Below are 26,032 nucleotides of genomic sequence, written 5' to 3' on the forward strand. Positions count from 1 at the left end.
AAGAAATTTATCTTTATTGGTGGAATTTTCAGCAATATGGAGGAGACTCTTTGGGATAGGGAGTCCTCAGCCCCTTAAAATTCTCCAGGTGACTCCTACTTTAATCACCAGAAGAAGAAATGGAAGTGGTTTATAATCTTGGTAAGTCTGAATTAAATGTTAACTTTTATGTTGAGAAGTTTGTGTTACATTCCCCAGACATTACCATGAAGCCCCAATCCTTACAATTCCATCACTGATCTTGAAACAGCATTCTAGTTTATGACATCATAGTCTTCTTTTATCTTCATTACTAGGAAATGTTAGATATAACTCCCCCAAGAATGTAAGGAGCCAAACTAAACAGAAGGATAATAGGGAGAAGGAAACTGATGAAACTCTACATTATAAGCCCCACACTGTTTCTTTTCAGAATAGTTATAGCAAAATTTGTCTCTGGATTGTGTTTTTAAGTACCATGGGTTATTATTCAAAAATGGATTTTAATTTATATAATGTGGATTTCACCTACAATAACTATACACAGGGGGATCAATTAAATTCTTTGCAATTTTTCTTTTTGCTTATAGACCTAATCATAAAATTGAAGGTATTGACAAAAATATTGCCCCTAGAAAATACTTAGTACAAGTAGATAATTATCTTTAAAATAATCCACAAAGTATAATTCTTTTTCTTCCCAAATGTGCTATCTTCCTTCAATTTCCTTATTTCTAGTAATCCTCCCAGTCCCCTTCTCATTTTACTGATAAGAAGCTCCTTATTGCTACCAGACGAATCTTCCTAGATAGCATTTTCATCCTCTTCCTCTTCTACATAAAACTTTCAGTGGCTCTCAGTGTCTACAGAAATAAAATGAAAACATCTTAGCCTGGCATTTAAGGGTATAATCTGGCTATAATAACAGCAGCATTTTTCTAGTGCTGATCACTAGGTGAATGACTAGGTGACACCTTTTAGTCCCAATGTGGTTCTTTATGACATCACTGAATCACTATGACTAGTAGTTGATGTAACAATGCTCATCAGTATATATTTTGCTGACAAGGAAGATTATCTTCAATGCTTTTACTGGCGCACCACGTGAACTAGTACTTGGCATATCTTCTCTGTCTTTGACCAATTTTTGGCTATAGACTTTTTTTTCCAGTTGAGAAAGAAAGATGTCCTTTCAAGGACTATCCCTCATTTTTCCTTTTTTGTTTATCTGCTTCTTCAAGGAGACCTTCTGCGTTTGTGATGGAACCATCTGGACAAAGGTTGGATGGGAAATTCTTCCAGAAGAAATGCAGTATCTGAAATTTAAGCCTTCTCCATCTTACTGTCTCCCTTACCCTCTGAACAATCTATGCTTCAATTTTGCTAATATGGATATATTTCAGGGTTATTTATATTTCACTTATACTTTAGTACAGGCTCTTTCTTTTATCCTATTTGTTTTATCTGTGCATTACCTGTGGATGAAATGGAAGAAACACCAAAAAAAGGTGAGTTAGTGATGTAAATAGTAGTAGTTATAGACTACCAAAGAGTTAAAACATAAGATTGTCAGCTTTTCTGAGGGGAAGTTCCATGTCTTATTTCTCTTTATAACCTCCTCCTACCCTCGCCATTCACCCCCAGCATCTGGCACAGTGTCTTGTACATACTTGGTGCTCAACTAATGTGTATTGAATTAGAAGGTCCTTAGCACTAGGTACCGGGGGGCTTTGGGGAGAAGAAGAAAACAAAAAGATTAGCAACAGATGTTAGCACAGGTACAAATCTTTAAAAAAAAATTCTATAATATCACTTGTTTTCTCCTTTTAGCTGAAAAAACAACCCTCCTTAGATACACTTGGTAATGATTTAGAAGGCCCGTCCTTCCAGGACATTGATGAAATACTCTGCAGACTGATGGCTAAAACATCAATGCTGACCACATATCTGAATCAGTCATCCCATTATCCTCTGGCTAAGAAAGTCAAGCACGGAAAACCAAAGAGGAAGAAGACTCCTTCAGGAGGAGGAGCCAGAAGATATCCATATGCACATGTAACTCGGTCCAATATGAAGGTTACATAAGAAACCTAGTGATAGAACTTATATAAAAATAAAAATGGTTCTTTGGCAGCCTTTGTAATTTTTGTCACGTTCTTTACTGAAACTTTCCAAAGAAGTCTGAGTTGAAAAGTTATTTCTATTCAGGTAAAAAGAATAAGTATCGGGGCCAGCCCAGAGGGGTAACATAATGATTAAGGTTGCATGCTCCACTTTAGTGGCCCAGGGTTGGTGGGTTTGGATCCTGGGTGTGGACCTACACACTATTCATCAAGCCATGCTATGGTGGCGACCCACATACAAAATTGAGGAAGGTTAGCACGGGTGTTAGCTCAGGGACAAACTTCCTCAGGCAAAAAGAGGAAAATAGGCAACAGATGTTAGCTCAGGGCTCCTCATCAAAAAAAAAAAAAAAAGAAAAGAATATCTATTCTTATCATTTTTATCCATCCATACTAGTAAGTAAAGTACTGGGGAAAAGATTATATACTATCATGGCTTCATGTTTAACTCTTTTGTTCTTTTTAATATGTTAGATTACTAATCATTTAATCCATAGAACAGAATCTTGGTTTAGTGTTTCAATAAATCTCTGATTTAAATAATGTGATTTTTCTTACTCTCCTGAGCAAATTTTACGGCCACAGGGAGACTTAATTTCCCATCTCAGATTGCTAAAATAGTATGGAAATATTAAGGAATAGAATAAATTTTTAAGTATAAATTTTTCCATTTTCAGTATGATAAATTATGAATTAAGTATCAACATTTTTTAAATTTCAGACTTTTGTTGATAAGATGCCTCAATTTTAAAAAGTATGGTTATCATATTTTCTAAACAAAAACTGAGAGACTTGCCTGAGACTAAGACAGAAGATTTGATTAAAAACATGTTGAAAAATACCAGAAAAATATACCAGAGCTATAACATACCTCCCATCAATATAAGGGAGGAAAAAACTTTTAAAAAATAATCCTTGAAACAGTAATAGATAACTCTACAGTCTTTATAATGGAAAAGAATACTGCCTGCTTTGGGTTATGAACTATTAAACGTTTATTTATTGCTCCACTTTCCAGACTCTTCTCCTTACCTCCACTCTTCCTTAGCACAATCCTACTCCCATATTTCCACAAATGTTTGTTCCATCCCTTCAGAGTTCTGAACTGTCAACCAATTCCCTCTAAGAGAACACTGATACCTATTTCTTTTAATGGAGGACTCTTGAACACTTAAAAAGTCTCCAAACCTTGAAAATCTAAAGAAATTTATCTTTATTGGTGGAATTTTCAGCAATATGGAGGAGACTCTTTGGGATAGGGAGTCCTCAGCCCCTTAAAATTCTCCAGGTGACTCCTACTTTAATCACCAGAAGAAGAAATGGAAGTGGTTTATAATCTTGGTAAGTCTGAATTAAATGTTAACTTTTATGTTGAGAAGTTTGTGTTACATTCCCCAGACATTACCATGAAGCCCCAATCCTTACAATTCCATCACTGATCTTGAAACAGCATTCTAGTTTATGACATCATAGTCTTCTTTTATCTTCATTACTAGGAAATGTTAGATATAACTCCCCCAAGAATGTAAGGAGCCAAACTAAACAGAAGGATAATAGGGAGAAGGAAACTGATGAAACTCTACATTATAAGCCCCACACTGTTTCTTTTCAGAATAGTTATAGCAAAATTTGTCTCTGGATTGTGTTTTTAAGTACCATGGGTTATTATTCAAAAATGGATTTTAATTTATATAATGTGGATTTCACCTACAATAACTATACACAGGGGGATCAATTAAATTCTTTGCAATTTTTCTTTTTGCTTATAGACCTAATCATAAAATTGAAGGTATTGACAAAAATATTGCCCCTAGAAAATACTTAGTACAAGTAGATAATTATCTTTAAAATAATCCACAAAGTATAATTCTTTTTCTTCCCAAATGTGCTATCTTCCTTCAATTTCCTTATTTCTAGTAATCCTCCCAGTCCCCTTCTCATTTTACTGATAAGAAGCTCCTTATTGCTACCAGACGAATCTTCCTAGATAGCATTTTCATCCTCTTCCTCTTCTACATAAAACTTTCAGTGGCTCTCAGTGTCTACAGAAATAAAATGAAAACATCTTAGCCTGGCATTTAAGGGTATAATCTGGCTATAATAACAGCAGCATTTTTCTAGTGCTGATCACACACCAGGCATTGTGCTAAGTGCTTTATATCATTTCATGTAATTCTCACAACAACCCCCAAGAGGAACGAACTATTATTGGCTGCCTCTTCTGGAAAATAAAACTGAGGTATAAAGAATTTAAATACCTTATCCAAACATAGGTTTCAAGTGGACACACCACTATTTAAACTCAAGCAATCTGATTCAAGAGCCCATGTACTTACTCTTTTATTATTCTGCCTGTGCTGTAGCCTACATGTGCAAAATACAACTTGCTGTTCCAGTAAGGCAATTTCGTCACTGTCCCCCAACATGACACTTTCAATCCCAGCTCTGAGATTTTGCTCACACCCTTTCCCCTTCTATTGTTTATTCAAATCCCACCCATTCTTGAAGGCCCAACTCAATTCCAACATGCTCCGACTTCATGTTCTCTGACCACCCCATAGCACGTACCACCAGCTCTGCTGATTTTTAACCCTTAATCATAGTCTTTCTGATATTGTTAACTGTGAGATGTGTCTATAGCTTATCACCCCCCACCTACCAAATGTCCAGAGAGTAGGAACAACAAGTGTACCTATAAAAATGCTATGCTTATAGTAGGCATTTAATAAATGCTTGCTAAAAACACAAATGCAGGTAACAATGCAAAATGAATGCCAGGAACTTCATAAGTACTAGTTTTTTTGTGTGTTTTTTGAGGAAGATTAGCCCTGAGCTAACTACTGCCAATCCTCCTCTTTTTGCTGAGGAAGACTGGCCCTGAGCTAACATCCATGCCCATCTTCCTCTACTTTTATACGTGCAACACCTGCCACAGCATGGCTTTTGGCAAGCGGTGCCATGTCTGCATCCAGGATCCGAACCGGCAAACCCTGGGCTGCCGAGAAGCGGAACATGGGAACTTAACCGCTGCACCACTGGGCCAGCCCCCAAGTACTAGTTTTTTAACCAATGTTTGTACACATACATAGTTATACAGGTATATCTTCCTAAAATCTCTAAGCTATGTACAGGGCTGTGGAAATGACGTAAGCAAAATATTAGTAAAACTCAAAATAGCACATAGTTTTTTGATTGAAGCATATCATACATACAGAAAAGTATAAAAACTATAAATGTACACCTCAATGAATTTTCACAAATGTGCACATCATGTAACCAGCAAGCAGATCAAGAAAAAGAAGATTACACTCCAGAGGTCCCCCTCATATCATAAAGGTAACTGCTATTCTGACTTCTAATATCACAGATTAATTTTGCCTGGCAAATCATTTTAAATTATTACGACCTTTTCTACCTAAGGAATCAAATACATTACTCAAATATCGCATTTTTTAAACATCTAAGGAATGGTCCACTCTGCGTAGGTCTTTCAGAAAATGGTCTTGAATATTTATTATATATATATTCTTATAGAAAATTATTGGTGAAATTGTTACAAGTTCGTAAATCAACCAGCTCCCGATATGTACAGTTTCTATTAAGTATAACGTTTTAGGCCAATAACAAAATAGCAAAAAAAAAAAAAGCAGATTTCACATATTATCACCAACAGTGACTGTGGTTCTATCTACAAATACAACCTCTTGATGAAGGTGAAAATGTTAACCACCTGTGTGCTTTGTTGGAGACACAGCCTGCATATAACTCATGGGAGGAAAGCACCTCAGTCAGCCAGCTTGCTACCACCCCATGTGCTTCCTTACCTGCCCAGTCCAGGAATTCAACACACTCAGTCTGGGAATACCGAGCAGCAACATCTCGAGCTCTTTCTTCCCGGAAGTTCAGAGCTTCTATATCAACATCCAATTCCACCAGTGCTTTCAAAGTTTCCAAACGACCCCAGGCTGCAGCACAGTGTAAGAGTGTATAACCTAACAAATAGTAGGAAGAAGGTAAGGTCAAATAACTACATTGTTTAGGCTATTTTTGGAGCAGAAGATCATAATGGCAATCAAGTATTGAACAATTAATATGGGCCAGGCACTATTCTAAGCGCTTTACATACAGTAAACTCATTTAGTTCATAAAAACCCTACGAGGTCAGAACTACTATAATCCCCACTTTACAGACAAGGTCAGAGAGGTTAAGAAACTTGCCCGAGGAACACAGTAAGTGATGGACGCAAGATACCAACACAGGCAGTCTGAAGCCTGAGCTCTTCAACATCTTCTAAGGAGATGGCAATCCCTGAGCAGTCATCTACTTTGGGACACAATTAGATGCATGACTTAGTCTAAGGGATTTTCATCAAACTCTAATTACTCTAGCATTATCGTTAACATAAGCATACAAATGACTACGACTGCATATGCCTTTGGTTTGGAAATTAATCATTTGAATTAAAACTGAAATTATGATCCATCAAATTAAAAAGTTATATCTTAGACTTACTGAGGCGACTACCATGACGTATAATTGTAAAGGTCAAAAACATAGGCAGTGTCCTTAAATTTTTTTCAGACTGGTTTTAAAAAATCAAGTCAAAAGTTCATTCTTTTAACTTACCCACAAGGATATATTTATGACTCAGTTAATGGGCCAAAGAGGCATGTACTACCACTACGAGAAGATCTGAGCAAAAGAAGGAACTAGCAAGTACTGAATCTATTAATAGGCACTTTATGTGCCACTACTTCATTTAGTCCTTCCAATAATCCTATGAGGTAGGCATTACTAGCCCCATTAAAAGATGCAGAGAAAAGGAAGGGCAGAGACTATACTTTGCCCAAGGCCACACTGGTAGCAAGTAGCCAAAGAAAGATTCAAACCCAGGTCCATTGCCAAATAAAGGGTTTATAAGGAGAAGGAAATAGCACCCAAATGTTTGCCACTGGCTAGCACAGGGAAAAAGAATAACAATTCCTCCACTTGCTTTCAGAAACCTCTCCTTGGCTCCCTATTTGCCACATTCCCACAATCTTAGACTGTATCTGTCTTAGACCAAGCTGTAAACTCTTTCTGTCTTGAGGATACCATAACCGGAAGGGATAATAAAGTGTTAAGAAGGAATCAGAGGAGCATGAAGCAAACTACTACAGGACCAGCCGAAATTAGAATGACCTCCCCTCTTTGGCTCCACTTTTTTTTTTTTTTAATATTACAATGAGCAAGAAATTTCAAAAGAGCAAGAGATAGAGACTAGCCCAAGAATTGTATTGTACCTCTATCCCCTACAAAATGGGGGGCCAAGAAATACTCAGCTACCACCCTCACTGTTCCTGCCTTCCGCCTGAAGATGGAAGTCTTCCATCAGCTGAATGGTCCAGGGCCCCTGATTTGCTGGGGGAGGGAGACACAATCTACAGACAAGACACTGAGAGCATGACCAGGAGGCCATTCCAAATGAGTTGTTTTGGCTCCTTATATCACTTTCCTCAAGGCTTAAGTTACAGACCAGTATAACACCTAATTTTTTCCCCTATTTTTAAACATATATAGTTTTAAAACAAGATTTCTAAACAGAGGGAGGCTTTTACCAAGGAATTTGCAACCTTTACATGTTTTTCCTTTGTTGGAAATGGTCTGTTTTCTAGAAAGAAATACACAGATCTTTGTAAGACATTAACCCCATTGCCTTCCCAGGAGAAGAAAATATTTAAATAAAATGATTTCAAATAAATGTGAAGATTATACTGTGCCTATGGATTGAAAGAGTTAATATTGTTAAAATGTCCGTACTACCCAAAGCAATCTACAGATTCAATGAAACCCCTATCAAAACACCAATGGCATTTTTCAGAGAACCAGAACAAAGAATCCTAAAATTTGTATGGAACCACAAAAGACTCCGAACAGCCAAAGCAATATTGAGAAAGAAGTATAAAGCTGGAGATATCATGCTCCCTGATTTCAAATTATAATACAAAGCTATAGTAATCAAAGCAGTATGGTACTGGCATGAAAACCAACACACGTATCAGTGGAATAGAATAGAGAGCCCAGAAATAAACCCACATCTATATGGTCAATTAATCTATGGCAAAGGAGCCAAGAATATACAATGGGGAAAAGACAGCCTCTTCAACAAATGGTGTTGGTAAAACTGGACAGCAACATGCAAAAGAATGAAACTGGACCACTTTCTTACATTATATACAAAAATAAACCCAAAATGGATTAAAGACTTAAATGTAAGACCTGAAACCATAAAACCCTTAGAAGAAGACACAGGCAGTACACTCTTTGACATCAGTCTTGGTAATATGTTTTGGATTTGTCTCCTCAGGCAAAGACAACAAAAGCAAAAATAAACAAATGAAATTACATCAAACTGAAAAGCTTTTGCCAGCAAAGGGAACTATTAGCAAGACAAAACAGCACACAACTGAGTGGGAGAATATATTTGCAAATCATATATCAGGTAAGGGGTTAATATCCAAAATATGTAAAGAACTCACACAACTCAATATCCAAAAACAAACAATCCAATTAAAAATGGACAGAGGACCTGAACAGATGTTTTTCCAAAGAAGACACACAAATAGTCAACAGACACATGTAAAGTTGCTTAACATTACTAATCATCAGGAAAAAGCAAATCAAAACCACAATGAGATATCACTTCAGGCCTGTCAGAATGGGTGTCATCAAAAAGACAACAAAAAACAAGTATTGACAAGGATGTGGATAAAAGGGAACTCTTGTGCACTGTTGGTGGAAATTTAAATTGGTACAGCCAATAAGAAAAATAGGATGGAGGTTCCTCAAAAAATTTAAAATAGAACTATCATACCATCCAGCAATTCTACTTCTGGGTATTTACCTGAAGAAAACAAAAACGCTAATTCAAAAAGATATATGCATCTCTATGTTCATTGCAGCATTATTTACAATAGCTGAGATATGGAAGCAACCCAAGAGTCTATCAATAGATGAATGGATAAAGAAGAGGTGGTATACACACACACATGGTGGAATACTACTCAACCATAAAAAAGGAATGAACTCTTGCCATTTGCAACAACATGGATGGACCTAGGGGGTATTCTGCTAAGTTAAGTAAGTCAGACAGAGAAAGACAAATACCATATGATTTCACTTATATGTGAAACCTAAAGAACAAAACAAAACAGAAACAGACTCACAAATGACAGAGAACAAACTGGTGGTTTCCAGAGAAGAGGAGGACAGGGGGTTAGGCAAAATAGATGAAGGGGATTAAGAGGTACAAACTTCCAGTTATAAAATAAATAAGTTACGGAGATGTAATATACAGCATAGGGAATATAGCCAATAATATTATAATAACTTTGTGTGGTGACAGGCGGTTACTAGATTTATCACAGTGATCATTTTGGAATGTACATAAATGTTGAATCACTATGTTGTACACCTGAAGTATGTCAACTATACTGCAATAAAAATAAACAAATAAGGTGATTTCAAAAGCATCCAGACAAGGAGATTTTCCTGAAGTTCTCCATAATATTGGCAATGAGTGTTGGATCCCAGGAGGGGATACAGAAGGCTACATGCTGGAAATCCCAGGAGGAAGAAAGAAACCATAAATGAACTGGGAAGGACTGAGGTTGATTCTAAGAGAAAAATAAATTCTTTGTGGAAGACTACTGGTTACTAAACATAGAGTCAACTGAACAGGTAGTTCACTGTAAGGAAAAATATCAGACGAAAAGAAAAGGAATCTTTTCCTCTATGCAGGCATTGTTCTATGTGCTTCACCTCATTTAATCCTCACTACAATCCTATGAAGTGGGCACTGGTATTGTTCTCATCTATAGGTAAGGAAACCAAAGCACAAAGAGAATAAGCACTTTTCTCAAGGTTGTTGTAAAGGTCAATGATGAGGTCAAAATCCAAGAACTGAGATGATGATAGTCAAGACAAAGTAATAGGCTATGGAGCAAAATCCTCACCTACCTAGAACATTTCTCACAACCCACCCACCACCAGCAGTGCCAGACTCTGAATTCCCCAAATCATGTTGTTCGATGCCTCTAATAACTTCATACATGCTGTCTTTTTCTCCCTGAAACAGTAATTATAGTAGTGGAATAAAATAATACCAGTATAAATTTTATGTTTACTTAGTATTAATACTGGTATTTTTAAAACTACATTCAGAATTTATCTTTTTAATCAGTGAAACTATTTAATATATTTTAAGTACAAAAATGTACAAACATAAAACATCAAACAAAAGCAAAACTTAATCAAATAGAAATGCTAAGTATATATTGTCACTCTATTATCAATATAAATTGTCAGATTAAACTGATAAAAATTAAGGACAGGGCCAGCCCTGGTGGCCTAGTGGTTAAGTTCGGTGCACTCGGCTTTGGCGGCCCAGATTTGGTTCCCAAGCACAGACCTACACCACTCATCTGTCAGTGGCCATGCTGTTGTGGTGGTTCACATACAAAAAGAGGAAGACTGGCAGCAGATGTTAGCTCAAGGCAAATCTTCCTTAGCCAAAAAAAAAAAGGAAGAAAAAATTAAGGATAGAAAAGCAAACACTATAAGAATGAATAAAATGTAATTAGTCATGAAAACTGCAAATGAAACATTATTTGCTTTTTTTTAAGTGTGTCAATGGTGTCACCAGGATATTTGTGCACAAATTTTTTCACCTATTGAAGTTTTTCTCAATTAACATTAGTTGGAAGCAGTTGTAAACTAACACCAAATATTTTCCTTTAAATTATCTCATCTCTAATTTGAAGAGAGAGAGAGAGATCTCTTTGAACAGGTTTTTTCTATTTTTACAATATTTTTATTGAGAGTAAGCTGTGATTTTTTTTCCCCAAAGAAAACATTGCTGGTTCATATTTGTCTTTTTTGGTCTTTTTTAGTTTTCTCATGTACAGAAGGAGATTTCATTTCAGTTTCCTGATCAATTTCAAAACCACAACATTCACATTCTACTTGTTTTGGAAGCTTTTGAACTTAAGAGTGATTTTTACAACAGAAACTTTGCAATATCCCAATATGGGCCATCTAAATTTGTAGATTTCAGTTTGTCTTTTTTGTATAAATTGAGCAATTAAATCATTGATCTTGTTCTCAACCTATAAATGACTCAGATCTCATATTTTTTAGAATATCAAATAATACTATAACTATAAAAAGACCAGTATTTCAGTTACCTAAAATAGTAAGTAAATATACCAGAATACCAGCAATATTGTAACACGAAAATCCGGTATTGCAATTACTATACTGTCTGCTATGCCTATCCCTTAACTCTCTTTTGTCTGGTAAACTCCTGGTCACTCTTGGTCACTCTTCAAGACTCAATATAAACATTGCCTCCTCTATGAAACCCTCCCTATGTCCAACACTTCCAGGTAAAATTGACTTATCTCTCCTTTGAGCTATCACTGTACCCACCGTAAAGTAATTACCATGAAGTAATTATTTATTTACATATCTGTTTTCTGCTAAACTGTGAACTTGTCCAAGGCTGACTTCATTCATCTTTCTACCCTCAGTTCCCAGCACAAGGCCTGGCTATTCCTCTACTCTTAATAAACATTTGCTGGTTATATGGAAAGACAGAGTTTAAAACGGTAATTAGTTCTGATCATGCCTGTTTGAGTAGGGCCAGATTTAGTGACCGAAGCCTTTTCAGAACCAGAGGAGGTTCCATCGTCAATAAACTGCAAACTGCAGAGGCCTGTCCTGGGCTCAATCAGAAAACAAGGCACTTCCCAAAGGGCCAGAAGTCAGGAGCACAGAGAGCTGAGACGGTAAGAATTGTTTCATCCTCCCTCCTTTATATCAAACGTGTCCAATTCTCCAGCATTTAAAAGGAAAGGAAATCCTGAATGCAAACATGAGTTATCAATCACCTTGAAAATCATTTTTCTTCCTTTCTGTTCCTGAGGATCATCCACAAGTAAACGACAAACATCTTCATCCTTTATAGAAACATCTATACTGCAGTTCTTCATCTAAAAGTCTTGTAATTCTAGGCCAATGGCTTCTTACACTCCAACAGATCACTACTGCTCACAGACACACACACACCATGAATGTTATTCAGCCTTAATAAAATAAGGAAATCCTGTCATTTGCGACAACATGGATGAACCTGGAGGACATTATTCTAAGTGAAATAAGGCAGGCTGAGAAAGCCCAATTCTCCATGGTAGAACTTATATGTGGAATCTAAATAAAGAAATGCAAAGTCAAACTCATAGAAACAGTAGAAAAGTGGTTGCCAGGGCCTTAGGGGGTGGGAGAAATAGGGAGAGGTTGGTAAAAGTCTGCAAACTTTCAGTTATATGATGAATAAAGTCTGAGGACCTAATATATAACATGGTAACTATAGTTGATAACTGCATTGTATAATTGAAATTTGCGAAGAGAGTAGAACTTAAATGTTCACACAGACCCTTGATTTGATCTGTTCTCCCAGGTGAACAATCTCATGGGAACTGAATCATACCAACCAAACAAGAAATTGACTGGTAAACGTTAATGTAATTCATTATTGATTAAGTGATTCAGTAAATTCAGCAATGACTAAAATAATAATTGCCAAGTTGATTAGTATAATTAGGTTGCCCAGTCCATGCATACTTCCCTTTAGAGAATTGTCTTCATGGAATGCCAAATCATTATTATACATAATGCCCAGAATACTGCTTCATTCCTTTCCCTATTAAAAAGTGTACATTGGAAACAAATAGCATCAGAAGATGCAGCTGTGAAGATTTCTGTACTGGTTTTCTTTGTTGCCAAAACAAATTACCACAAATTCAGCAGCTAAAAACAACACCCATTTATCTCACAGCTTTGTAGGTCGGAAGTCCAAGCACACCATGGTTCAGCTGAGTCCTTGGCTTGAGTCTCAGAGAGTTAAAATCAACTCAGAGGGTGTTGGCCAACCTGGGCTCTTATCTGGAGACCCTGGGGTAAACTCTGCTTCCAAGCCCATCCGGGCTGGCGGCAGAATTCAGCTCCTTGAGTTTGGAGGGCTGAAGTCTCTGATTCCCTGCAGGCTGTCAGCCAGGAGCCTCTTTCAGCTCTCTAAGGCTGCCTGCATTCCTCATCACATTGTCTCTATCTTCAAACCAGCAACAACACTAGTCCTTCTCATGCTTCAGACCTCTCTGACTTCTTTTGACAAATCTCCTCTAATGCCAGCTGGAGAAAGTTCTCTGCTTTTAAAGCCTTGTGTAATTAGACTGGGACCACCTGAATTATCCAGGTTAGTCTGTCTATTTTAAAGTCCATAATCTTAATTACACCTGCAAAGTCCCTTCGCCAAGGAATGCAACATATTCACAGGTTCCAGGGATAGGGTAGGGACATGTCGGGGGCGGGGGGGGGGGCAGCTATTCTACCTACCAGAGCCCACCCATTGGCCCCCAAAGATTCACAACCCTCCCAAATGAAAAATATATTCAATCTATCCCAAGGTCCTAAAGGTCTCATCCTATTACAACATCAACTCAAAGTCTAAAATCTTATCTAAATGTCATCAGCTCAAAAGTGTCAAACCTCATCATCAAAATCATCTAAAACATGTGCATGAGGCTTTGGATATAATCCATTAAATATAATTACTGTGGCACAGTTCCTCTCCATCTGTGGATATGTAAAGCTAAACAAGTTATCTACTCACAACACACAGCAGTGGAATAGGTATAGACATTCTGGTTCAAACGGGGAAAATGGAAGGTGAAACAGTCACCAGTCCAAAGCAGTTGTGAAATTGAGCCAAGTAAACTCCATTAGGTTTCAAAACCTGGGAATAATTCTCCATGGTTCTCAGCTCTGCCCTCTGGGCTCCTAACTTCATCCCCTGGGCTCTCAGCTTTGAGCTGTCCTTCCCTTTTCATGAAAGGCAGCACATGTTTGCAGCTGAATAGTTTATCAGCCTGTTTCCTGACAGTAGAATGTTGGGGGTCCAACAGTCTTCCTTCCTTTTTACTCTCTCTGTCTGAGCTGGCAGTGTTTCTGCTGTTATAAAATTCTCAAGAACCCTGTAGGTCTCCTGTGGATGTGAAAGGGATTTGATTCACTCCACTAGACAGAAGCCAGGTTTACAAATTCTTTTGACATATTCCCTTGTCTATTTTTGGCTTCTGCTGAGATGGCTCTGGGACAATGCCCTTAGCTTTTTAGATGCTCCCCGGTTTCATTAAATGGATACCCTCAGTCATGCCCTTGATCTCTTGTGTCTAAATACTCTGACCGTTTGATCTTTCCAACATATCAACAAAGGGTTGCAGAGTCACACACTCAGCTTTTTCTCTAGAGCATGCTTTTCTGACAGTGAATCTCTTCATTTTAATGTCTTTGGTATCTAGATGAGCTTAGAATTTTCCAAATCATCAAGTCCTGGGTTCCTTTTAATTTACCAGTCCTTCTCTCAATCTATGTCTCTCTCCTCTGGCATTTTACTATAAGTAGCAAGAAGAAACCAGGATGCACCTTGAACACTTCGCTTAGGAATCTCCTCTGCTAAATGAGATTTCATGGTGAGCACAAAATCAGAGTGAAAAAATGGATTATCTTAGAGTAACTCATCAAACTCTGAAGGACTGTCCACCTATCTCCACACACTGGAAAATACTTAACAAGAGGATGGCAATTCTCATGTCAACTAGTCAGAACATCACCCCCCTTGAATAGTGTTGGAGGCACACAGTCATATAATGACTTGGGGCTCTACTTTTCTTATACATAGTACGGTTTTTAGATATAACTATTATTCTCATTTTTATGGACAAAGAAACCATAGCATAGAAAGGTTATATAATTTGTCCAAGTCATATAGTTAGTGGCAAAGCTGGGATTTGAACCCAGGCTCTAAAATTCATGCTATTTGAACCCGGACTCTAAAATCAATAGTACTAACCAATCCATTACAGAATTCTTTTGTAACTTGATTTTTGTCTCATTGTTATGTTTTGGAGTGTTATCCATTTTAATAGCCAAAGGGCTAGCTCATTCCCTTTAACTGTTGTGTAATATTCCACTGTATGAATAGATGATAATGTGTTTATCCATCTCTCTATTGATTTAGATTATTTCCAATTATTCACTATTACAAACAATACTAGAATAAAAATCCTTGGACAAGTCTCCTTGTGAACACGTGTGAGAGTTTCTCAAAGACGTATATCTAGAAATGGAATTCTGGATCATACAGTAGGTCTATTTGCAACTTTAGATAAATGTTCTTCAAAGTGGTTGTTACCAGTTTACATTCCCACTCCCTCCAGCAGAGTAAAAGAGTTCCCACTTCCCTTATCTTCACCAATACTTAATGCTATCAGATATTTAAATTTTTGTCAATCTGATGAGTGAGTAGTGGTAGCTCGTTGTTTAAATTTGCATTTTAATAGTGAAGTTGAGCATATTTTCACATATTCATTGGCTATGAGAGTTTCTCTTCCATAAATTGTTTGCTCCTATCTTTTCCCTATTTTTCTATTGGGCTGAATTCCTCTTATTGATTAGTAGGCTGTCTTTATATGGATATAGTCTTTATCACTTGAGAAGATATTGCAAATATCTCCAGTCTGGGTCAAATCTTTTAATGGTGTCTTATCCTTTAATGGTTATGTTCTTATGACTCATTTTAAGAAATCCTGTAATATCTCAAGAATATAACAATCCTCCATTTATTTTTAGAAAGTTAAAAAATTTTGCTTTCCACATTCATATCTCGCATGGAGTTCTCCTTGATTTTGATTTTTGTGCATGGGACGAAGTAGGTCTAATTTAACTTTTTTTCCAGATGAATAACCAATGTTCTCCATATATTAAACAGTTCATCATTTCTCCACTGAAATTTAGGGTCAGGTTCTCAGTTTGCTTTAAAAAAAAAAAAAAAGACCTACTGGGATATAAACTAGATTGAGAAATTAATTTGGAAGAAATTGCCATCTTTGCAATATTTAATCTCACCATCTGAAACATAGATATAATTTGGGTCTTCTTCGATGTAATCCAATAAGGTTTTATACTTTTTGCTATAAATGTCTTGAGATTCTTTTCTCAGATTTATTCCCAATTCCTTTATAGTTTTGTTGTGAACAAGATCTTTACTTTTATTACATTCTCTAGTTGATTGTTGATGGTATATAGAAAGCTACTGATTTGAGATATTGATCTTATGTTCATATTCTTGCTAAACTCTATTAATAACAATAATCGATTCCCCTGGATTTAAATCTATGTGCCTATGAATAATGAGAGTTGTGCTTCTTTTATTCTAATCCTTATATCTATTAGTGTGCTGGTAAATATTTAATGGCCAGTTCTCTGTGGGGAAAGCCCTGATTTGTAACATTAGCCAATTTCCATGATGTATATACTCCTAGCATGGCCAGCTGCAAGCTACCAATAGCTTGACAATACCAATGTGATGTCAACCAATTCACAAAACTTAAAAATTGAGCATTCAGCTAACAAGAGCTGGTAAAAGCCAGCTCTAATATGATACTATGGTATTTTTCTTATTTTTCTTGTCTTACTGCACTTGCTAGGACCTCCACCATAATGATGAATAGAAGCCATAAGAGTGAACATCAGAGTCTTGTTTCTGACTTTAAAGAATGGTTCTAAAGACCCAATACTAGGTAAGTTTGCTTCAGGTTTGTTTTTTTTTTAAGATTGGCCCCTGAGCTAACATCTGTTTCCAATCTTTTCTCCTTTGCCTTTGCCCTCCGCCGCCTCCTCCTCCTCCTTCTCCCCAAAACCCGCCAGTACGTAGTTGTATACTGTAGTTGTGAGCGCCTCTGGTTGTGCTATGTGGGATGCCGCCTCAACATGGCCTGACAAGTGGTGCCATGTCTGCACCCAGGATCCGAACAGGAGAAACCCTGGGCCCCCAAAGCAGAGCACGTGAACTTAACCATTCAGCCACAGGGCCAGCCCCCTGCTTCAGGTTTTTGATGGAGAGCCTTAAGAAAAGTTTCTTCTATTCCTATTTCCCTAAGAACTTTCATCATGAATGAGTACTACATTTTTTTCAAAAAACTTTTCTATATCTATTGAGATGATCAAGTGGTTTTACTCAATTTTTTAATGTAGTGAATTATACTAACATTTTTTCTCATGTTAAAAACATCCTTGCATCAGGGCCGGCCCTGTGGCTGGGTGGTTAAGTTCACACGCTCCACTTCAGCGGCCCCTTCAACGGCCCGGGGTTCACCAGTTCTGATCCTGGGTGCAGACCCACAAGCTGCTCATCAAGCTATGCTGTGGCAGCATCCCACACAGAAGACCTAGAATGACTTACAGCTAGGATATACAGCTATTTACTGGAGCTTTGGGAAGGAAAAAAAAACAGAGGAAGTTGGCAACAGATGTTAGCTCAAGGCCAATCTTCCTCACCAAAAATCATACCTTAAAAAAAAAAAACTAAACCATAAAAAAAAAAAAAAAAAAATCCTTGCATTGATGGGGTAAACCTAACCTAGTCCAATAAATTTTTTTAAAGATTTTATTTTTCCTTTTTCTCCCCAAAGCCCCCCAGTACATAGTTGTGCATTTTTAGTTGTGGGTCCTTCTAGTTGTGGCATGTGGGATGCTGCCTCAGCATGGCTTGACCAACAGTGCCATGTCCATGACCAGGATTCCAGCCGCTGAACCCCTGGGCTGCTGAAGCAGAGTGCAAACTTAACCACTCGGCCACAGGGCCGGCCCCTAAATTTTTTAATACACAATCTTAGATTCAATTTCTTAATATTTTATTTAAGATGGTTGCATCTATGTTATTAGATGACATTGGCCTATAATTTCCCTTTCTAGTACTGTCCTTAACTAGTTTTGCTATAAAAGTTATATCTCATAAAATAAGCAGCTTTCCAGCTCCCTTGGAATTCTCTGGAACATTTGTGTAAGCTACAGTTTCCCCCTCCCTAAAAGTCTAGTAGGCCTTATCTTTAAAACATTTGAGTCTGGAATTAGGTGGGAGTGGGGGAAGGAGGCAAATTTTGATTACTTATTCCTTTTTTTTAATAACCATTAATTTAGTCAAGATTTCTAATTTTTCATGAATCAATTTTGGTAATTTATATCTCATTGGAAAATTGTCCATTTCACCCAAGTTTTCTTTTTGGTTTTTTTTTTTTAAACAAACCATCAATTCTGAACTCCATCAGTTTTGGGGGGGTTTTTTAGATTTTATTTTTCCTTTTTCTCCCCAAATCCCTCTGGTATATAGTTGTGTATATTTTAGTTGTGGGTCCTTCCAGTGGTGGCATGTGGGATGCCACCTCAGCATGGCCTGATGAGTGGTGCCATGTCCGCACCCAGGATCTGAACCAGCGAAACCCTGGGCCACCAAAGCAGAGCGGACGAACTTAACAACTCGGCCACGGGGCCGGCCCCTCACCCAAGTTTTCAAATGTATTGTCATGAAGTTGTTTATAACGCTTTCTAATAATTTTTTTTAATCTTAGTTTTTCCTGTGTGAATGCTCCATTTTAAAAATTCTAAACATTATTTATGCTCTCGCTGATATTATATCAAATATTATCAAAGGTTTTTTAACTCTGTCTTCTTCACTGGACCAGATTTTGGTTTTGTTGATCCTCTCTATTGTTTCCTTATTTTCAATGTCATTATTTTACTCTATCATTTCTTTTCTTCTACTTTCTTTGGATTACTCAGTTGTTCTTTTTTTAACCCCTTGAGTTAAATGTTTTGCTTACTGATTTTCAGCATTTCTTATATTCCAATACATGCATTAAACTAGAATTTTAATTTTAGTTGTATTCCACAGGTTCTAACATAGTGATCCTGTTGCCACTTAAATATTTCATAATTCCCATTATATTGTCTGTGACCAACAGATGATTTAAAGTGTTTTGTTCCCAACATTAGAGGGGATTTTCAGTCATCTTTTTGTTACCATTTTCTGATTTTATTTTATTGTGGTCAGAGACCAAAGACTGCATGCCACAGAGTCTTTGATATTTGTTGAGACTTCCTTTATGGCCTAACATATGATCAATTTGTAAAACGCTCCAGGTGAGTGTGAAGAAAATGAATATTCCTTACTTGCTGAAGATCTTTGCTTTCACTTTCTACAATGACCATGTATTATATTTGCAACTTGAAAAAAAAAAACAAATGACTGAATTAAAAGAACTAATTAGATAATGACTGCAAAAACTAATTATCCTTCAAAAGAAAGAGATAACAATGATATTATCAAGCATCTACCGTACACCAATTTACTACGTGCCAAGTACTGTGATATTTATATTTATTATCTTACTTAATCCTCATAACACCCTGTAAGGAAAATACAATTATTATCCTCATTTCTGAAGAAACAGAGACACAAAAAGATTAGGTAACTTGCCCAAGTCACACAGCTAATAAATAGAGAAGTCTGTGTTCTTAACTACTGTGCTATACCATATCAACATGTATACAGACACATAACTCATATATATGTGTACATATATAATATATGCAAAATATAAACCAGGCACATAAAATTCATCCAACTTTAAAGATAGCACATAGCATCTTTAGGTAGGCATGTGTAATACTGATAAGAGAAAAAATGACAAAATACCTCTGGCCGTTTTTTCATTCAGATTCACACCATATTTTGCCAAAGCTCTAATCACATCACTTTGCCCAGCCATGCAAGCTGCATACAACAAATTTCTGCCAACGATATCTTCTTCCAAGAGTAGCTGCATGGCCTGTTCATGATGAGGGTTCTCAGGATCCTCAAAAATCATCTGCAAACCTTCTACATCCCCTGTGAGAGCAGGCTGTAATAGGGGATTAATGGTGCCCGTTTCCTCTGGTTCTCTGGCTGCTTCTTCATCTTCACCTTCTTCCTCTTCTTCATGCTGTGAGAAAAATGCTGATTTTTCTGAACTCTCTGAATCTTGGCGTCCTTCTGACTCCATTAACTCCAAAAATACCTGAGATAAAAAAAAAGTAATAGAAATCTACTCAAACAAATCAGTACTTGTTTATTTATTTATTTAATCTGTCACCTGACAATACAGATGGAATGAAAATACTTAACTGGCTGAAAATAATTATAAAATGAGATACTTCATCCATTCAATCAATAAAGTTTATTGTGCACCTACTATAAGTCAATATACTACCTGAATATATACTAAAATACTGAATGTGTGATATAAACAGTAAATTCAATAGGAACAGGAGAAGAAAGAGATCAGTGTGGGCTAAATTCATTAGGAAAGGATTGAAAGAGAATGTTAAAGACATGGGTCCATGTTGGGGAGAAGTGAGAAATACAGCTGGATCATTGGAGCCAGATTATTGAGACCTTTAAAATCAGGCACTAACATTTAAACAGAATTCATTCACTCAGTAATGCCTACTGAAAGCTTACTAATATACTAAGCACTGTGCAGACACTATGTAAATTACAAAGAAGAATCCAATTTATTTCCTGCCCTTGACAACTTACTTTTTCAAAGGAGAAAACATGACATGCACAAAATAAGTGTAATAAAAGGTGGCAGGTGGTAAATATCATAAGAGATGAAGTGCTACGGGAGTTTAGAAGGGAGGAGATTAATTCCAGGTAGAATATATCCAAGGAAGTTTTAATAGTGCTCACTCTGGCAGAATACATATTAATTTAGGAATGATTCAGAGAAGTGCAGCACGGTCCTCTGATATGTATAACAGTGTTTGTAGTATCACTGTTCATAATAGCAAAATTCCTGGGGGAGAAGGGGACCAATGGCCATGAATAGGAGCATAAACTGTGGCATATTCACACAAAATAGGATATAGTAGTTAAAACGAATAAACTACAGCGATATACCATGGGGTAGGCAGCTTCTCAGTGGCTCTCAATGCCCCTCACCCCACCTCCTGGTATTCACACCCTCGTGTAATTCTCTCTCCTTGAATGCAGGCTAGACATAGCCACTTTATTCTAATGAAGAGAAGACAGCAACAGCGATGGGATGTCACTTCCATAATTCAGTTGCAACAGATGACCTTCATCTTGCTGGTATTCTCTCCCTGGCTCATCTCATGTGCTATGATGGAGAGTGGCACTTTGCAAGGAACAGAGGGCAACCTCTGGTCAATAGCCAGTAGGGAACCAAGGCCCTCAGTCCAATAGCCCAGGAGGAACTCAACTGTGCCGACAACCACTGAGTGAGCTGGGAAGTGGATCTTCCGCAGTTGAACCTTGAGATAAGTATGGCCCCAGACAACACCTTGACTGTAGCCTCATTAGAGACCCTGAAGGAAAAGATCTAGCTAAGCTGGGCCCTGATTCCTGACCCAGAACAAGGGTGAGATACTAAATGTATGCTGTTTTAAGCTGCCAAGTGCGGGGGTAATTTGTTACACAGCAATAAATAACTAAGGCACACAATAATATGAATGAATGTTAGCAATATAATATTAACTGAAAAAAAGTAAGTCAAAAAGATTACATATTTCAAGATATACTTTTGTAAAGTTCAAAGCAATTAAAATAGACTTTTTAGGAATACAAGTAGATGGAATAACACTATTTTTAAAAAAAAGAAGAAAAGCAAGATTGAACGCAAGATTCAAAATAGTGTTTACAAGGTGGGAAGGAAAGATTCAGGAAATGGGATAAAAGGAATCAACATTTAGTAAAGAAAATGGCATTTAAGTGGGCCATAAAGAATGGGCAAGATTTGGTCATTCAGAAGTCAGAAGGAAGGGAAATCTAGTTAGAAAGAATAACATCTCTGTCTACTATAGCCCTACATTAATCTCTACCTTCACTAAATGTGTATAATACTCACAAGTTGTTGAAGTTAGGAATTCGTTGATTGCAAATAGAAAAATAAAAAGATTGACTTTTAAAAGTAGGAGATGGTTTTCTCATGTAACAATTTAAAGGTGGAGAGGCTTCAGCAGCTCAAAAATATAGATCCAAGATCTTTCTATCTTTCTATTCCATCATAGTAAGACTTTCATCATCATGACTGTTGCCTCATGGTGATAAGATGGCTGTCCTAACTCCTGTCATCACCTCTGCATTCATGGCAGGAAAAACAGGGAATCCCCCCAGAGGATATTAGTGGCATCCATCCCTTTTAGGACTGAGGAAAGCAAAACAAAATCTTTCCTAACAAGCCCCAACTTCCAGTTATATCTCAAAGCCCAGATTGTGCCCCTATATTTGAGAGATGGAAAAAAAAAAGCAAGTTTCTGGATTTTCCTGCCTCTATAATGGAAGTGAACAAGGTAAACAGGGGTGAGAATGGGAGCTGAGTTAGCCAATCAACCATGACTCCCCCATACAATTTGGTCCAAATCTTATCTGTGAGATTGTTTCATTCAATTCCTTCATCTTACAGAATAAATATAGAGGAAACTTGTAATCCTTTTGAGTGCCTGGCACCCAACTCCCCACCCTCCCAACACACACAGACACACTTCCTTAAAGAATCCCAGTCTCCATTTTAAAGCTTTTTGTTTGTTTGTTTTTAGTGAGGGAGACTGGCCCTGAGCTAACATCTGTTGCCAATCTTCCCCTTTTTACCTGAGGAAGATTGTCGCTAAGCTAACATTTGTGACAATCTTCCTCTATTTTGTATGTGGGATGCTGCCACAGCATGGGTTGATGAGCAGTGTGTAGGTCTGTGCCAGGCATGCGGGCCTGTGAACCCTGGGCCACCAAAGCAGAACATGCAAACTTAACCACTAGGCCACCAGGCCGGCCCCTAACGAATTCTTTTAATGGAAGATAAAGCTCACTTCCTACTACAAAGGCCAAAGAGGCGAGATCCTCCTCCTCTCCATCTCAGCTCGAGCTTGGGGGCAGGCAGGTAAATTAGGCTCATCCAAGCAGCAGCTCAATCCCAGGATCTTCACTCTTCTGTTGCTGTTGTTAATCGTTGCATTATTTTCTTTACTGACATATGACATTGTATTAGTTTAAGGTGTACAACAAATGATTTGATATTAAGTATATACTGCAAAATGCTTACCACAAGTTTAGTTAACATCCATCACCTCATGTAGTTACAAAAGAATTTTTTTCTTGTGACGAGAATTTTTAAGAGCTAATCTCTTAGCAACTTTTAAATACAATACAGTATTGTATTTAATTCAGTACAGAGTTGTTACCTATAGTCGCCATGCTGTACAGTACATCCCCAGAAGGTATTTATCTTAAAACTGGAAGTTTGTACCTTCTGCCCACCCTCACCCATTTCGCCTGTCCTCCTCCCCCTGCCTCTGGCAACAAACGATCTGTTCTCTGTATCTATGAGTTTGGTTTTCTTAGCTTCCACATATAAGTGGCCAGGATCTTGATGCTTGAACAAGGGACACAAGGACATGAGGCTACTTGAAGGTCACTCATCAGAAGTGACACCTGCAGTGTACTCATCAGACTTCCTGCTATGAGAACACGCGGTGGTGTCTGTGGTCTGACCCCCCAGAGCTCCCTCGGTTCCTGCTCATTTCCGGCCTCCTGATGATCCGGTGGGTCTCCATACAGCACTCGGACACAGCTGACTTCCCCAAAATCTAACCTCTCCATCTTTAGGCATACAATACCATCCTCTTCTCTTTTAACCACACTATTTTTTAACCAACATTTGTATTGAAATAAAACTACTTCCCAGACTCTCTTGCAACATAGTGTGGCCATATGTCCCAGTAGTAGACAATAAAATGTAAGAAGATATGTCGTACAGGAAGTGTAATTCCTTCTCACTGGATTGCAAGCATGATGCATGGAGATTGCACAGCTAATTTAGACCATGAGGTGGATGTCCTGTCCAAATACATATATATTATTTTATATATTATATATTGTAGTATATATTTCTATTATAGTATATAGAATATATTAGTTTATGACAACTTGTTTTAATTCTACATGTAAATATACATAACTTCTATTAATAGGGTGACCAAATAATTTATTTTTGAGAAGCAATGGACACTTTTGTCCTGGATACATTGCATATATGGATATATTTGCATATATGTAATTAGGCAAAATACCATTTATCCTTACTAGATATAATATACTGATGTTTTTATTCCCATTCTATTTTTTAAGGCTGAGTGTCACTGACTAAAGTGATTTCATGACCCACTAATGGGTTGCAACCACAGTATGAAAGAACGCTACTTTTGAATAACCACTATGGAGACTATACCAGGAAATCAACAAGAGAGAATCTAACAGAAGTTAGCATGAGTTTATGATTAATAGCCTGGGTGACATATGTCCCAGTGTACCCAGGGCAGTTCCAGTTACATCTGTTCCCCTGGCGTAATTTTTAATAGCATCCTCTTCACTCTCAAGTGTCCATTAGTACTAAACAATAAATTATCTTGTCACCCTAGGAATATTGTTGTGATATTGTGGAACATCTCTGCTAAAGACATGCATATTCACCCCCTTGGAGAATAGAGGCAGGAGGTGTTTGGAATGCTTTTCCTCACTGGCCTAGCAGGGGCCCAGACATGAGACTCTGAAGATATCGAGAAAATCCTATCTGTATTTCAGACATATTCTTGCTACTAGGCCTAGAATAGCTTTTTTTCTCCTCCATTCCTACTAGCCAAATCCTCTTTAGGCCAAGCTATAAACCTACCTTATTCCTTAAACTTTCCTTGACTCCACTCTAGAGTGCACCTGAGCCCCTCCCTCCTCTGAACTTCAAAGGCCTTTATATATAGTCTGTACCATACAACTTACCAAACATGGCATTACATTATTTTCCATTTGTTTCAAGTATGTAAGACATCTAGTCAACTAGACTGTAAACTGGATGGAGGTAAGGATCAAACCTTATGTTTCTCTCATGTCACTTTCAAACTTAACACAATTCTTGACAAGTTGTATAGGTTCGATAACTTTTAACGTCAGGCTTACAATTCCCACTGCTTTTCTTCACAGCTGAGACCAATGGGTCTTGGAGTCAGAAAGACTTGAGTTCACAATCCAATGCTGCAATTTATTAGCTGCATAATACTGGGCAATTTGCCTAATCTCTCATAGGACTAACACTAGAACCTAGATTATACGATTGTTCTCAGAATTAAAATAAATTAGATAATGCATGTGCCAAGCACATGGTGAGCATTCAGTAAGCAGAACCTATCATCATCATATCATCCATCTCCCAGCAAAAGTATCCACGAAGCAAAAGATGGTAATGCTCCTTCTTCTTTTGTTTGATATACAGTTTTCCTATGCAGGGTCTAAGTAAATGGTTTTCGACTCTACTACCACCAAACACTTGATTATAGACAAATTCTTCTGCATCTAGATAAACTAGATCAAATCTGGAGACATGATTCAGGCCACACCCTTGAATGGAGCTTAATTTCCATACCAGCCCAGAACTAGCATGATTAGGGCAGCAGTTCTCAAATTCGCTGATAAATAAAACAAAAAAATAAATTTTTAAATTCTTAAAAATTGAGAATCCCCCAAATTTTTATTTATGTGGGTTATATCCATCAATATTTACCACACTGGAAATTAAAACTGAGGAATCTCTAAAATATTTATTAATTCATCTTAAAACAATTTCATGTTAACATAAAAAAATAGGTTATGAAAAATAATTATATTTTACAAAGAAAAAATTGATAAGAAGGATGAAATTATATTACATTTTTACAAATCTCTTTAATGTCTGGCTTCATAGAAGACAGATGGATTCCCACATTTGCTTCTGCATTCACTGCGATGACGTGTGAGGTTGTGATATTGCAGGTCGCGTAGCCTCTGGAAAATCACTGTAACATGTGAGAGAAGGAAAGTGCAAGGGCAAATAACATCTAAGAATTAACAGGAAGATAGTTTGGCTGGCAGACTCCCTGAAAATGTCTAGGAACCCCCAGGGATTCCTCA

The 26,032-nt window shown here is 37.3% G+C and overlaps 2 protein-coding genes across 9 annotated transcripts in view; one reads left to right on the top strand and one right to left on the bottom strand.

Moving 5' to 3' along the window:
* ANKRD45 (ankyrin repeat domain 45) overlaps nucleotides 1-26,032 on the bottom strand; it is a 43,670-nt gene that overhangs the window by 14,717 nt on the left and 2,921 nt on the right. For 2 of the 8 annotated variants that reach the window (XM_070267703.1, XM_070267704.1), the window contains 4 exons: nucleotides 25,792-25,917; nucleotides 22,906-23,062; nucleotides 19,736-20,096; nucleotides 5,927-6,094 (listed from right to left, as the gene is read on the bottom strand). In XM_070267703.1, coding sequence (XP_070123804.1) covers nucleotides 5,927-6,094; nucleotides 19,736-20,081 — 514 coding nt within the window. In that variant the 5' untranslated portion in view covers nucleotides 20,082-20,096; nucleotides 22,906-23,062; nucleotides 25,792-25,917. Of the gene's footprint in view, nucleotides 1-5,926; nucleotides 6,095-19,735; nucleotides 20,097-21,947; nucleotides 22,061-22,905; nucleotides 23,063-25,791; nucleotides 25,918-26,032 lie in introns of those variants that run through there. The other 6 variants (XM_070267706.1, XM_070267707.1, XM_023640571.2 and 3 more) reach the window with 4 other exon arrangements.
* Nucleotides 1,040-2,112, top strand: LOC106783135 (testis expressed 50). The gene is made up of 2 exons (XM_014739534.3): nucleotides 1,040-1,487; nucleotides 1,810-2,112. The coding sequence occupies exons 1-2, from the start codon at nucleotides 1,164-1,166 to the stop codon at nucleotides 2,062-2,064; spliced, it is 579 nt and encodes a 192-aa protein (XP_014595020.1). The 5' UTR covers nucleotides 1,040-1,163; the 3' UTR covers nucleotides 2,065-2,112.

This window comes from Equus caballus, chromosome 5 (genome assembly GCF_041296265.1).
Source record: "Equus caballus isolate H_3958 breed thoroughbred chromosome 5, TB-T2T, whole genome shotgun sequence".
NCBI classification, from domain to species: Eukaryota; Metazoa; Chordata; class Mammalia; order Perissodactyla; family Equidae; genus Equus; species Equus caballus.